This window comes from Equus przewalskii, chromosome 30, assembly GCF_037783145.1.
Source record: "Equus przewalskii isolate Varuska chromosome 30, EquPr2, whole genome shotgun sequence".
NCBI lineage: Eukaryota > Metazoa > Chordata > Mammalia > Perissodactyla > Equidae > Equus > Equus przewalskii.
Genome location: NC_091860.1, coordinates 2,461,526 through 2,477,210, shown reverse-complemented (window position 1 = coordinate 2,477,210; position 15,685 = coordinate 2,461,526). Strand labels below are relative to the sequence as shown.

General features: G+C 43.4%; 1 protein-coding gene across 26 annotated transcripts in view; it reads right to left on the bottom strand.

The window, feature by feature from the left end:
• The window catches only part of PARD3 (par-3 family cell polarity regulator), a 614,383-nt gene that overhangs the window by 503,538 nt on the left and 95,160 nt on the right, over window positions 1-15,685 (bottom strand). For 19 of the 26 annotated variants that reach the window (XM_070601674.1, XM_070601679.1, XM_070601668.1 and 16 more), the window contains exon 2: window positions 538-639. In XM_070601674.1, coding sequence (XP_070457775.1) covers window positions 538-639 — 102 coding nt within the window. Of the gene's footprint in view, window positions 1-537; window positions 640-14,375; window positions 14,879-15,685 lie in introns of those variants that run through there. The other 7 variants (XM_008527228.2, XM_008527230.2, XM_070601659.1 and 4 more) reach the window with 2 other exon arrangements.

Here is a 15,685-nt window from a genome sequence, read left to right as displayed (position 1 = left end):
CTCCACTGAAGACAGCGCTGCAGTAGGAAAGCCACACCAAGGGGAACACCGAGGGCAGGTAGCTTCCTGAGAGCCACACACAGGGAGGATGCTGGGATGCACTCACTCGTTTTGTAGCCAGGCAGTGCACTGCACAGGCCAGCTGTTGTGATGGGCCAGCACTGGGATCAAAATTCAGAGACCTTGTATGTCACACACTGAACATACAAGGTGATCATAATGACAGATCTGAGTTGTCAAGAAAGATGTTACGTTTGGTTAACTTAATAAGGGGAGAAAAATGGCATGGAAAGCTTTTAAAGGTATTGCCATTTAAAAAGTTGCAATTTTAAAATTCCAAAACTTAGCTTTCTATCCCAGGTATCAAGAAAATCATTATACCCTGAGGTTCAGAAAAGTAAAGGCCCTGAGTGAGTGGCCCAAACATTCTTTAAAATGTGTGTATCTATAACAGGAAGGAAAATACTCCCCCCACCCTCTCCCTCCCCAGTCTTCACAAAATGCACTCAGAGCAGCTTGCCCTGGACTTGAACTCACCCTGTCTTTATCATCTGCTACGTCACAGAGGATGTCGTCCAGGTCTAATATTCCTCCATCTCCATGTTCCAGTCGATGCACCTGTATCCAGTAGTTTGGATCCTGTACGAAAGAAGAGAAGCATCGACAACAGCAAGTTAGCATCACCAAAAGGGAATGCAACAATTTAAATTGGGATAACTTCCGACCCATAAAAAAGAATCGACTGCATCAACAATATTGCAATTGATTAAAAATTCAAGCAGCTCCCTCTCTGTGCTGTAGAGTCAATGTTCCTCTTCCTCTATGATGGAGTCAGTACTGCATACTTTCCTTTGGCCCAGATGCTGATGTGCTATTGTGAGAGGAACTGCAGAAGCCAGCAAAACTCTCTGTGCAAGAAATACTGATGTCTCTAAAGTACACCGGGTGTCCTACTGTCCAATATGAAATCTCTATTAATCCTCTCGGGCCAATTCATAGACATATTCTAAGAAGCAAGCAACATATACTGGATGTCTGAAAAACTCATGTCACAGCCTATCTGAACAAAACAAGGCTGCAGGCCCTGGTGGCTCAAAGTAACCCCTACAAACAGGTCCACATATCCTGCCACAGAATAATGTTGACAAGACCACAAGCAAACAAAGCAAGCCCAGAACAAGCGTGTGGCCTATTATTGTAAAGACAAAGTTACATACACTTGTATATATGCATATAAAAATGTCTCAAAAAATACACATCCAAATTTGCAGTGGTTCTCTCTGGGGAGTAGGGGTGGGGGAGAAGGAAGACAAAGGACTTCATTTTAAATCTTACACACTTCTATACAGGGTGTGTGCGTACGCGCACATGCACATCCGTGTATATATACACACATATCCACACATACACACATAGACACACTGTAACATAAAACTGTTTTTAAATTACTTGAAGAGAGAACATAGTTGTTTTCAAACTTCTACAATCATTCTCATTTGTATACTCAAATAAAAACTCACTAAATTGTATCTTTTGCCATTAGCTACTGAATTATCCACAACATAGAATTACTAATAAAAAGTTCAATTCAAGTTAACACTCCCTTTTTCCAATCTAAACAGTGATGGGTTTGGTACAGTTCTTTCTTAAAGGAAAGGCTAGGAAGGAGGAGGCCAAAGGTTAATGAGAGCTAGGACACAGATTCCTGGACCCTAGCCTGACCTCCTGACCCAGGCCTTCCCAGGCAGGCCAGGAGTCCATAGCTGCGAAGCTCTCCAGGGGCGGGGCTAGGAACCCACACCTGAGAAGCTCTCTAAGAGACTCTCCATCAGAGCCACGCCTAAGAGTCACTCAAATGGAACAGGCACAAAAACACACTTTTTAACCAGCACAGAAAACAGCTCAGACCCCAATTCTCTAAGTTATTAACATTACCAGAACAACTACTATGCAAATAACCTACAGTCGCTCAGCATCCTCATCCACCTGGACTTCTTTAAAAGCAGATTCAGTACTCAAATCAATGTTCCTCCAGAACACGGAGAGTAAGTTTGTAAAACACACATACACTCTCTCTTTGGCATCCCCTTCATTCACGGGGCCTCGCTCTGCATGATTCCCTGATTGCATCATCCAGAGAATCCTTAGGAAGCCTGCAGCTGTGATTCCAGCAATGCTCCAGATTTTGCCACGTTCTAGATTTTCTGAGCCATGAAAGAACAAAGTCCCGAAATAAACTCTACTCCTTCAGTTCCGTACCAAATTGTATTAACTCTCCAAGGGAAATCAGGAATAATTAATCTCCTGGGGCTGAATCAAGAAAAGGTATCCGCTAACCAGCATCCCCGAGGCACGTGGAATAGCTCCATCCTGCCCTCCGCTTCCCCCCAAGCAAGCTGTAGGCTGACCTCACCAACTTAAGTATCAACTTTCATTTCTAGAACACTTTTATAGACACAGAAGCAGACCGACCTCTAAAATGCGGCTTATAATAAACTGTTTTTTAAGCTTCCTGATCCTCCTCACTCTCCCATATGAGATCATAACCTATAGGCTTTATATAATATTTGGAGCTACGCCTTTGAAATAAAGTCCCTCCTAAAGATCTCCTCAACCTCTTAACTCTATACTTCAGAACCTGCTCTGTTCCAGCCTTTCTCCCGCCACTTCCCCTTTCACAGCCTGTACTAAGCCCTGCGTAACTGTGCTCCCTCCCCACCATGCCCAGTGCCCCCCAGGCCTGGAGCCCACCTTACCCTCCAGGCTCACCCTTCCCATCAAGCTCCTCCACCACTGTCTTCTGCAAGCTTCTCCTGACCAGAACACCCCCAAGACAGGTTAAAGCTCTATCTCCAGCCTCACTGTTAATGTTCCTGAAAACCACAATAGTATGGAAAATAGGACCCAGATGTCAACTTTGAGCCTTTAAAAGCTGTTAATATTTTATTTTTACACACACTAAAATAATAGTACAGAACTTTCTGTTGACCCTACTTTACCCTCTGGTTACTACACCAATTCTCTGATTCTCTTTACAGCAAAATTTTTTAAAGATTTGTTGTTTCAGATTCTTCTCCCATAACTTCATTCCGTCAGGCTTCTTCCCCCATGACACTCCAAAAATGTCCATCAAGGTCCCAACAGCCTCCATGTTGCTTAATGTAATGGTCCATTCTCAAGACTCATCTTCCTTGGTCTATCAGCAGAATTTGATACCGCTGAGCACTCCCCCCTCCCTGAAATACTCTATAAATTTGGCTCATACTTGTTCAACCATCGGATCAAGGCTTGTCCGATTCTGAGATTCAGTTGTTGACTCTTGCTTCAAAGGGGTCCTGATTCAACGGTCAGCTTTGCCAAGTAGCCATGACAACACCACATCGGAGCATTTATCAGGCTGGCGATTATGAAATGCCACGCCATCATACAAGCTGAATGGAAACGAGTATTTGGAGAGAAGGAGCAGAGAAGGCAATCACCACTAACCCCAGCGGAGCACACTGCACTGAACAAATCCGACCTGAGCTGGGCACATGAAAACGACCTCCTCCCACAAGAGTGTAAAAACCAGGCAGGATATTTTTGCCACTGAGAAGTACAACTCCTGAGAATAGTAGTCTCTCAGGAGATTTTAACTGGCAGCTTTTATCAACACAAGTGTCTCTCAATAAACAGAGGACTTGCTGCGTTCTCAAGGGAATAGTCAAGAACCCGTCAGGGAAATCTGTTTTCTAAAAAAAGTTAGAACATACTTGTTGACTCCACTTTGTGGTAGTTTACACTAGAAAGTCTGAAATAATAATAGTGGAAATCATGGCCGTCCTGGCTATAGAAACTTAGAAATATAAATGAACAAAAAGTTGTAATAAGCCACTTTTTAAAATGCCAATAAACACTAATTCCACAATAAGTATACCAGTCATTGGGTTAAAAAGCAAACGTGACACACAACACTCAATAAAAAAAAATAAAAGGGTGTTTCTCACTTAGGATGTGTACATTTAAAATAACCAAAGATTTGAACACTAACAATAATCTGATGTTATGACAACCAAAAATCCATCACATGTGAGGCAAGAAAGTAAGTTCATCCATCAAGTGGCTGGAGACAGGGCTACTGGAAGCCCATGTCCCGGCCAGCCGAGGCTCCCAAGGATGGCTCCCAGCCAGAGAAGAGATCTGGAGACAAACCCACACGAGAAAGCACTGCTTCTCACCCAGACTAAGAACAGAGATGGGACCTGGCCTGATGCTGAAGGAAAAGAGGTGGAGGGAACATTTCTAAGACCAGCTGAGAATGACGGCACAGGCGATTTGATAAGATGCCAGTTGCAAGGAAGGCTGATGCCCACTCTATTCCAGGATGCAGTAAGAGAAACAGTAAAGTCTTAATGAAAGACTGACTCCTAGCCCACCTTCAAGAGACCTCTCATACCCCATAAAGAGCACCACGACATTATGCAACAAGATAATGAGCTTTTGTGAGTTGTGACCTCTGTAATACACAGCCCATGCATATTTTATGCCCACGCAAGTTTCAAGAAAAGTATCTGCAATGAGAAACAGTGCCCTGCGCTTGCACCCAGGGCTACAGCAATGGTCTCTATTCCATCAAATTTTCAAATGAGAATATATGTGTAAACGTAAGACTAGAAAAAGAGAACTGAAAATCCATGTCAATCAAAACGTTGAGTATTTACTATATGCAAAGCACTGAATGAGGGCAAAGCAACAATCACTGCCCACTGTGAGAAATTAAAATTTATCAGAGAATTCATAAACACATTTTTAAAAAGAGGTGGACCATGTGTCATAAGAAAAATAGACATAAAACTGCTTTATGAGCTCAGAGGAGGAAAAGATTACTTTCACTTGGAAAGATTCAGGAAAGGTTCATGACGAGGAGACTGCGTAAACTGGAGGAAGGCAGGCCTTGGAGAATGTTTGGAGCAGAAGGAAGGGTATGAACAGGCACGGCGGAGCGGCAGAGTTTATTCAGAAAACTGTGAACACGAAAGTGGCTGGAGGACAAAAACAGAAGGGTAAACTCATATCAAACAGACACACGTTTATTCTGCCTCCCTCCTGAAAGCCCACTGAAACTAGAATAAATGCTTTTTTTTCAAGCTATATTCCCACAAAGACAAAGAGAACAGTGAGAACCGAGAGCAACATGATTTCCAGAAGCTGGGAAGCAGATGGACTGATGGTAACACATGTAGCAGAACTGAGAGGTGAACCCCAAGCTGACTGTGGGGAAACCAGGAAGCAGCAGGGCTTCCTCTGGAGAGCTTAGGAGCCTCTGGAATTAGAGGGAACCCAGTACTTCGGAACAGAGGAATGAAGTTGGGAGGAAAAATAGCAGGATTGGCTGAACGTCTGTTTACTCAGAAGTCATGGCCCACTTTCCCTCCTGACTCCACACAGCACATATGTGCCCCAGTGGTTCTCTGGCAGCTTCCTCTCCAGAGAGGGTAAGACAGGAGTCTGAACTGGGGAATCGAGGCAGAGCAACTGCAGAGGTTCTTAAAATGGGGGAAGATAAACGAGCATTTAGGTACCGCATGCTGAGAAATCCAGCTCTCTGCTTCCACTTGCTCCCAGAGTGCTGGCAGCTGGGCTTCTGCCACCCAGGCAAGAGGCTAGAGACCTTTCCCTGGGCTTGACCACCTGAGGAGAAAAGGCCAGAGGAATCTGGTCTACAGGCGAGCCTTTCGTGCAGCTCATAGTTTTGAGCCCTTGTCTGCACCCTGCGCTCTCTGTTACTGTTAGCATCCCTCGAATCAGAGCCAATAACTAAACCACAAACTCCGACCAAAGCAAACAGAAAACACAACTTGAGAGAAACAGAGGCTGTATAAAAAGAAGATGCTGTCAAAAATCCATCACTGATACCCAGAGAGAGTTCAGAGATGATGGTACATCCAGGTGGCAGAGGAAGATGAGAAGGGAGGGAAAGAGAAAGGGGAAAAACAGAGGAAAACAAACAAAGAGCTCTTAGAAGGTACAAATAGTAAAGTGAAAACCCAATAGAGAAGCTGAAGAAATCTCCCCAGAAGTTAAAGAAAAAAGACAACGATAGAAGATAAAAGAGAAAGAGTAATAAAATAGAAGACCAGTCAAGTAGCTGAATAATATGAGTCCTGGGAAAAGAGAACTGGGAAAACTGACAAACTATTTCAACTTAATTCCCCAGAATGATATGTGTTTCCACATTGAAAAGGGCCATAGAGAACCCAACAAAATTATGAAAACAGACACACACTAAGGCACATCAGACCACAGAAGACAAACAGAAGACTGAAAAAAAGAACTTCCAGAAAGCAGAACACAAGTTACCACAAGGAAGGGATAAGGAATCAGAAGGGGTTTGAATTCTCAAGAGCAACACTGGAATCCGGATAACAGAAAACTGACTTCAAAATTCCTAAGAGAAATGGTCCCCAACTTAAAATTCTATACCTCACCCAACTATCAGGAAAATGTGAAGGTAGAAAAAAGATCTTTTTAGAACTGCAATGTCTCCAAAAAATTACCCTCTCTGCAGCTTTCTCAAGGAAGTGCTGGAAAGTGTGTTCCAACAAGACAAGGAAATAAACCATGAATGAGGATGGCATGAAAAATAGGGGACATTACACAGAAGAGAACTCTCAGGATGATGGTGAGGTTGATCCCAGGATGTCAGCTCTGCTCCAGGTGTGGAAGGAAGGTGACCAGTCCAGACTGGAACAGGCCAGAAGCTCCAAATGAGATGCCTTCAAGAAGCCGCAGAAATAGTATCCAACATAACTAAACACACCAAGATGCTACTGTAACAGCTGGCAGAGCTGGGGTGGAGCAGGCTGTCAATTCGCAGAAGATCACACCAAGTGCTACTGTAACAACTGGCAGAGCTGGGGTGGAGCAGGCTGTCAATTCACAGAAGATCACACCAAGATGCTACTGTAACAACCAGCAGAGCTGGGGTGGAACAGGCTGTCAATTCGCAGAAGATCAACCAAAGGAAAAATCGTCATTCATTCCACAGAAAACACAAAAGTTGTGAAGGAAAGAAAAAGTAATCCAGGTATCTTTCGTACATGGTTCTGCTGTGAGCAGCTTTTAATAATGAAAATAATGTGAACGTGGAATATTTAAACAAAATTATAACTACTTTTTGGGGACAGAGGTCTAAAAAGTGTGTGGTGTGTGACAGAGAGAGAAACTCAAGCAGTGGCTGTGAGAGAGTGGGGGCAAAGTACACACGGGGCAGCGATATAGGATCAAATCTTCCATGTTAGGTCAAAAAATGACGACAAACAAAACAAAACATAATAAGAAATAATATAAGTAATTTACTCAGAAATATGGAGGTAAATATCAAAAGAATCGGGCTCAAGAGCTGGCAAGGTAACCTCTCCGGGAGCAGGTGCTGCCCTTGTTCATAGCATCCTTATTGTATTACCTCACTACGCACACACATGATGCTGAGAAACAAAAAGACGAGAAACAGTTTGAAAAGTTTCTGAAAATAATAGGCATGGCACAGAGCTTAAAGTCTAGCATCCATCAATCCTATTAGCCAAGGATAATTATGTTGCCAAGACAAATGAGGTCACTGTAAATCACATAACCAATGGGAAACATTTCATTTTTAAAGTCAATAGAAGCGCACAATTAACAGAAATTATGCCTCAGTCTAGATTCTCTTGGGAAATAGCTCTCCAATTTACTTAAAACATTTTTAAAATATATTCTAAAGTTCTTTTTTAAAAAAATGAATCACTAGTTTTTCAAGAAAGACGCAATACGTGCAATTTTGACTTTACCCTCTTTAATCAGTTCCATTTCAAAATTGCCTATCTTTTAGTCTAAATTAAAACCATAGGACCCATTTCCAATCTTGTTGCAGTAACACTATTGAACATTAAACAGATTTTTTGTGTTGCCTTCTCAATAAAGGCAGAAAACATAGATGTCAGAAATCACAGCTGATGTTCAAAATAAAATAGCCACCTCTATCACCATGGGGGACTGACTAATATTTAATGGTAAGTGAACTCCTCTGCCCCCCACTTTTCCATCCCTGGCCACACCCGACAGCCACACCACCACCTCACCATCACAACATAGCACAGAGCAAACCACAAACCCGCCGCCTCCCTGAAAGAGTGGACGGCTTCACGTAACACGTCAATCGAAAAAGAAAAAGCCAGCATGAAACCAAAGGTGAAGTCCAACCTCAAGGAAATAAGTTTCTGCATTTGGTTTAATCAGAACTAGCACATAATCTCTCACAGGGTCACACGTGAGCCTACTGGCCCATTACTGCCCTCTACCTCTGACGTCACTTTTGTGACCACGGAGAGGTCACGTTATCACACAGCTGGCTTGGGACAGAGCCAAAGCAAGAATGGGAACTATAGTCACCACCAGTTATATTTGCTTTAGGTTTTACAATTTTAGAAATGCAGTCACGTGCATTATCTAATGTGGTGGGAGGGTTTATAATCCCTATTTTCAGATGAGAAAACAGACTCAGAGAGCATTAACTGCTGACAAGCAGTCACAACTAACAAATGTGGTCAGCCAGGTCTCCACCCTGGGTCTGCCGAGTCATTTCCCAGCCCTTTCTCAAACCCAGACGGATGGTCCTCTTCTCACTACAGCCCCTCCTCCCAGTCTCTTTACAGTTTGCAAGATAGAGAGGTACGTAAAATATTTTTTTAATAAAAAGGTTTTGACTGTTAAAAAACATCGCTTGAAAAACCACTCGCCTAAATCTTACATGTTCTAATCTTATCCATGATTTAAAGCAGTGGTTCTCAAAGTGTGATTTCACCCCAGCATCAGCAGCACCTGAGAATCAGTCAGAAATTCTAACGCCCGGGCTCCACTCTGCTCCTGCTGAATCCAAACCTCTGAAGGCAGGCCCAGCAGCTTGTGTTTCAACAAGCCGTCCGCGTGATCCTGAGGCTCAAGGATCACCGAAGCTCGAGAACTCAAAGCCTGTGATTTAGAATGGGCGAGGGAGGGTGCTGAAATACTTTGCATTTCTTCCACGTATTATTATGTATTATGTCTGAGCTCATCAATTCATGAGCTTAATGCTTTCACCCACACACCTTAAATCAAACACATGCTAGTTACTACATCTTAAAAATGGTTACCATGAACACACACACATATATTTATCTCCCGAGATAACCATATAGGTAAATTTCAGTGTTGACTGTCAGTTACAGTCTCTTTCTCAGAGCTGTTTCAAATCTAAACTCTGTGCAGAGGGTTGCAAAACCCACATCTCTAGACCAGAGCCCTCGCAACACTCCAGGCTCAAACACCCATTTGTCACTGCACATCCCACTGGGAGCTGGCCAAGCCCCCAAGGAGCTTGCTTTAAAAGCTTGCCAAGAAAGGACATCCATGTGGGAATAACTGATGATAGGACAATGTTTTCATCAAGTCCTATTTTGATTCCAATTTATTAAGCTTATATGCCTTATCTTCCCCAAAGACAAACTTCTTGAGTTTGAAGTTTGAAGACAAACTTCCTGTCTTCATTCCTACTGGCAGCGCCATCCTCCTGTGATGTACACTAATCAAGTCCTAAACTCAACTACTTCTTTAGCATGAACACAAGGAATAGAGAACCAAGTTGAATGACCCCACACGGAAGCAATCAGACAAATGTGGAAGGTGACACTTTGAACAACACAACTGTATTGATCTCTTTTTTAAAAAGTCCATGTCGTTTGATACGTAAGTGCAAGGTTTGATCCTAGAGTGGATCCCCATCTGGAGAGAAAAAATGTGGAAAGGACAGCACCAGGACAAGTGAAGCAATCTGTCGTATTAGGTGACAGAATTGTATAACTGAGAAATTTCTTGAATGTGATCATTGGACAGAGGTTATATTAAAAAAAAAATCTTGTTTTTAGAGGATGAATGCAGAAATACTTCTGGTTAAGATGTGTCATAGTATCTGTAGTTTAATCTCAAATGGCTCAGCACAAAAAAAGAAATTAGTATTACTACTTATGTGTATACAGAGACAGGAAGAAAGCAAATGCAGCGAAATGTTAAAAATTGGTGAATCTAAATAAAGGGTTCAATTTACTATTCTGTGATTTTAGAAATTTTTCAAGAGAAAAATGTTAAAAGACTGTCATTTTTTAAAAATCCAACAACAGAAGACTCTTCTAGATCAAAGAGACTAAGGAGGCATACCAAATTCAAACTGCAAGTCTTGATTGAATCCTTGTTGAGGTAAAAAAAATTTAAAAATTAAAATTAAGAATCACTGTAAAAGACATCTTGGCAACAGTCCAGGGAAGATTAAATATGGACTTGATGTTAGACGGCACTAGAGAATTATTCTTAGTTTTCCAGGTATGATGACAGTTTTGTGGCTATGTCAGGGAGCATCCTTATTCTTAGGCAGAGTGCACTGAAGTGTTTAGACGGTGTCAGGCTGTCTCCTACTTTTTTTTTTTTTTTTTTTGAGGAAGACTAGCCCTGAGCTAACTACTGCCAGTCCTCCTCTTTTTTGCTGAGGAAGACTAGCCCTGAGCTAACATCCGTGCCCATCTTCCTCTACTTTATACATGGGATGCCTACCACAGCAAGACGTGCCAAGCGGTGCCATGTCCACACTCTGGAATCCGAAACGGTGAGCCCCAGGCCGCCGAGAAGCGGAACGTGCGAACTTAACGGCGGTGCCATCGGGTCAGCCCTCCTACTTACTTTAAAATACCATATTATATATATATGAATGAATATCTACCATTCAGAGAGCAACCAGGAAAATACAGATCATCCCAAGTATTTTAAACAGAGGGAAATTAACGTACAGAATTGCTTACAAAGATGTAAGGGTTGCTACTCCAGACCATGATAGAGGCGGGGCAGGGACAACCCACAGATGAGCAGTAGCAGGAAGCCACGCCCCTGCCCCTGCTGAGGAATAGAGAGGCAGCCCCAGAGCCCAGGGCAGGAGTGCTGTGGCAGCAGTTGCACCCACGGAGGCCTTCAGGGCAGGAACTGGAATGTGGAGAGAGACAGCACTGGCAGAGACACAGCCCACAGCAGAGACGAAGCAGGGACCTACTTCAGGGCTATGTCATCGTGGGCCTCCCCTCTCCTACCTACCTCCCACCCACCAAATCCAACCACAGGTCAACTGACACAGCTGTAGTTTGCAGGACTCTCTCAACCACTGTTGGAGTTTTTCATAGCAAATTGGGAAAACAGATTAATTTAAACAAGTCTAGTGACCCCAGGTTCATGAGAGTACGCAAAGCCAGCATTCTCAGATGCTGCTCCTGAGTTCTTGTCACACACATTTTGATGGGCGGGGGCCACGTGTGGGGAGGTGGAATTTGGTCCCATGAATCAAAATGCTTAAAACTGAACATACACATTGACCCAGGAATTTAAAATGTGCACATACAAGGTCAAGATGTATATACTAAATCAGATGTTTTAATAAACAATAATACAGAACAGGAAACATCCAACACAAGCAAGTGGTTGAGACGTCCAATCAGGGAAGCACTACACAGCAATTTAAAGGATGTGCACAGAATACTACATAAGGTACCACCTCATCTTTAGCTGAAGACACTGCTACCTATAGGCTCAGACAAGAGGCAAGAACTGTTAGACACAATGACAGTCCTTGTCTATATTTTCTGATTTTCCATAACAAACACATATGTATGATTTTTAAATTTTATCATCTTAAATAACTAGTGAATTCATTTCTTCCTTCTCCTTCCCTTCACCTCTGTCCTCAACAATGTAATTACCTTCTACTCATCTCACTGCCTCTAGACTCCTATTTCTCAGTCCTGTCCTGCATCTTGCTACCGTACCTATCTTCACAAAATACCATTTCATCATGTCACCATCCTGTGACATGAGTCATTTTCAGTGACTCACTACATTCTAAAGGTCAACATCCAACATCCTTGGTGAAGCACACAACCCTCTTCCTAAGGGTGCCTTCCCTGGCTTTCCATGGCTCCCATCACAGTCCTTCGGTCCTCCAGGCAGGCCTCAGCGTTGCCTTACCGTATCTGGGTCGTCAACCGTTCTATTCACTGATAAACCCCAAGGACCCAGAATTGGGCCTGAGACAGAAGAGACACTCAATAGATATGGGTTCGATGAATTAATTAATCCCAATGTTTTCGTTCCTTCTCTTCCACACATCTGGAACACATTCCTCCCTACAGCTCCAACTACCCAGATTGTATATACCTTTCCAAACCTAGATCAAAAACCACTTCCTTTGTAAAATGTACTTCAATCCCAAAGTATTTAGCTAGACCACATATTTATCACGTAATAGCCTATTTCCTTGTATACGTGTGCTGTTTTGTTATCCCCAAAGGCAGGGACCATCTTTTGCTTTTTTTTAGCATAGAACAAAGAACAAAGCACCATGTTGTAGAAATAATGTGTAAAAAAAATAAATGAAAATAACCACCCTATTGGATAAAAGAAAAAAATTAAGCAAGAGTTTCTCAGAGACTATAATCAACAAACACAGACTTGTACTCTCCAAACTGCCAAAAGAAATGCCGCGGACGTGCTGGGCCGTGTCAGGATCAACGCCCCTCATCCACCCTTTATCCTCTGACTCCCAGAGCTGGTGCGGGGACCACTGTGTGATTATTCTAGCTGACATTCCAGGCAAGGTCTTAGAGGTGGGCAACGAAGACATCAGATACCGTTGCCTTGCAATGAAAAGGAACCCAAATTCCAGTACAGACACCTTCATTCTCACCCCCAGACGTGAGTCCCCAGCATCGCTGGCCTAGAATGCCAGGCAGAAGCGAGTTTAAGCCTAGACAGACCTGCCTATAACCCAGGAAAAGGAGGGCAGGACAAAAGCTCACTGGCCGCCCAAGCCTCCCCACTCTTGCCCTGGTGAAGGCAAGAACATGCAAGGGGGTGGGGGTGGGTGGTACTGTGACTTGAGGAGCCAGTAGACAGCAAACTAAAGGAAGGGAAAATATATGCAGTATATCAGGCCTCGGTCCCTAAAAGACGATATGGACCTACAAGATATTCTGCTCCAGAGCTCAAAGTCTCTACTTACAAGCTCTGCCACCACGAGCACCGTGAAAGCAGACACCTGGCACTGTGCTCTCCTCCTGATCCATCCCACTCCTTCACTCTTACTCCACAAAGGGCCATCGGTGGGCACCAACTGCCAGCCACTCACATCTACATGTGGCTGTTTTCACAATGATCACCTTTTACTTTTTTTTAGCATAGAACAAAGAACAAAGCACCATGTTGTAGAAATAATGTGTAAAAAAATAAATGAAAATAACAAAAGGTGAATGTTTTCAGCTCCATCTGTCGCTGAGAGGACTAAGGAACAGGAAATTTAACCTGTCTGAGATCATCACACGTGTAATTAACGTTGAAGAGGAAAGAGACTTTCAGCTCAGATATCACTCCGGCTTCTAAACTCGTGCTATGCCGTTTTTTGACACATTGCCTCTTGCAGGGGGATCAAACATGTCTGTCAAGGGGACAAATTTGGAAGAGAAAAATTGATCAATATAAAGTTCTTTTTTTAATTTAATTTTTTTTGCTTGGAATGCAAAAAAAGAATAATGAAAATATATCACCCATCAATATTAACTTCCGCCACCAGTATTAACCCATATAATACCTAACTTCAGTATGAGGAAGTAATGCTTTATTCCATGGTACCCATCAAAGAAATACAGATTTAAGAAGCGTTTCATTCCAGTCATGCACCGGGCAGTGCTGGATTCAAAGCTGTAGGAAAAACAATCAGTGAAGGTTAAAGTAGGAACTCAGACGACTCAGGGCGGAGGGCCACCTGGGGCCTCGGCAGCCCGCAGCTCACGTGCTGTCCAGACAGTAACTACTCTTGTGTGAGATCTCTTAAAGCTGACTAAAACGTTGAATGTTTTCCTAGTATTTACGAAAGAAATAAGCACCTAAGAGACTCCTGAGGTTACTTATCCAGCCCAACCAAAGAAGCACCAACCCTTCATATTCACTCTCCAACTAGCAAACAAGAGAGGCCGGCTCAGACCGAAAGGAGTTTCTCTGACCTGGAAAGAAAACCTCACGGAAACATGATAAGCTCTAAAAAGCTCAGAATTCTGGAACAAACCAACAGACACTTGACCCCACAGCTGCTCTCCCACTCCCCCTCATATCACTTAATCCAAAATCATCTCCCAGTTTTTCTTCAAGAAATTATCTGCAATTGCTTAAAAACACATGATTAACTCCCTACACCTGGCAATACTAAACACGACTGGCTCAGGACTACGCCTAACCCAACACAGACGGGGAGCCCGTGAGGAAAGAGCGGATTCTGACAGAGAGCTCGCACCTACCTCCGATTTCCTCCTGGGAAGCCTGGGCACACACTTCCCCAGCTGGACCCCCTGGCCCCTACACTCAAATCCAGAACACTCTGCGCTGCGGGGGGTCCGGCTCAGAGTTCCACAGCACCACAACATCACAAGTGCGGCCCCAAGGCGGTGGACACCAGACAGCTGTGCTTCGAGTGTGGCTCAGACCACAGCCACTCGGGAGGGTGGAGGGGCCAGTTCCCAAGGTCTCCTCACGACTGCGGATGCCAGAGGTGGGGCTCCCTTCTCCTCCCAGACACTCCTACCATCAGCCAAGGGAGGATCTATGATGGTATCTTCAAAAGGTTTGCCAAAGACCAAACAGCGCTCCTGAGTCCTAGCACCACGGCCATCTCTGCAGGCAAGGAACATGCACCAGCTTTTAGGAAAGACTTTCAGCAGGGAAGGGAGCAACACAGACAGGGAGGTAAAGGGCATATACACGCACGTTCACAGACCCCAAGATAAGAGCTAGTCAGCCCATGGGATCCCCTTGTCGCTCGAATTTGTTACCACTTGTACGTACCCTCCCAGAAAGCCAGCCTCATCTCTTCACTTTGGAAATCCTACCCAAATCTAAATTCCCGGGTAGCGTCGAGCTCTTCATAACATCAGTCTTCAATCCCACTTTATCTTTTGCCCTATTTCTCCACAGCACTTAATAACGTCTTGAAGATATCCATATTCTACAATTTACCACCCTAATGAGTCTGTGGACATTCTTCATTGATTCAAATATTTAATGGAGCACCTATGACCTGGCAGGCACTGAACTAGACACAAGGGTTACGGCTGTAAACGGGCCCTACCCTCCCCAAATCTCGTGTCTAACACACAAAACCATGGGGACAGGCCCTACACCCCAAACATCCAATGGTCTATGTCATTGGTTATCTCAAGCCAAAGATCAATTTGTATTCCTTTACTAACCTTTTTGTTTGGCACTTAGATTTTTCCTGAAAATCCCTAATGTGACTCCAGACTCTCTCTGGGCCCATCTGTCCAATTTCAAATACATTCAAACTGGGGGAAATTTTAAAATAAAGACTCCAAGACACCTTATGAAATATATATAAAGGAGATTATATATGTTAATGCCATATGATTTCTTAATTCTTAAATATATGGTTAATTCTCTGTCCCTATCAAGTTTTCCCTTACAAGGGACTTGTGCCTTCAATTTATTCCCTCTAAGAAATTATGGTCCATGGTATCTCAGAAAAAAACCATTAAGCAGCACAATCTAAGCACTAAGAAAAGCCAACACATACAAATACAACCAGTCTCTCCTA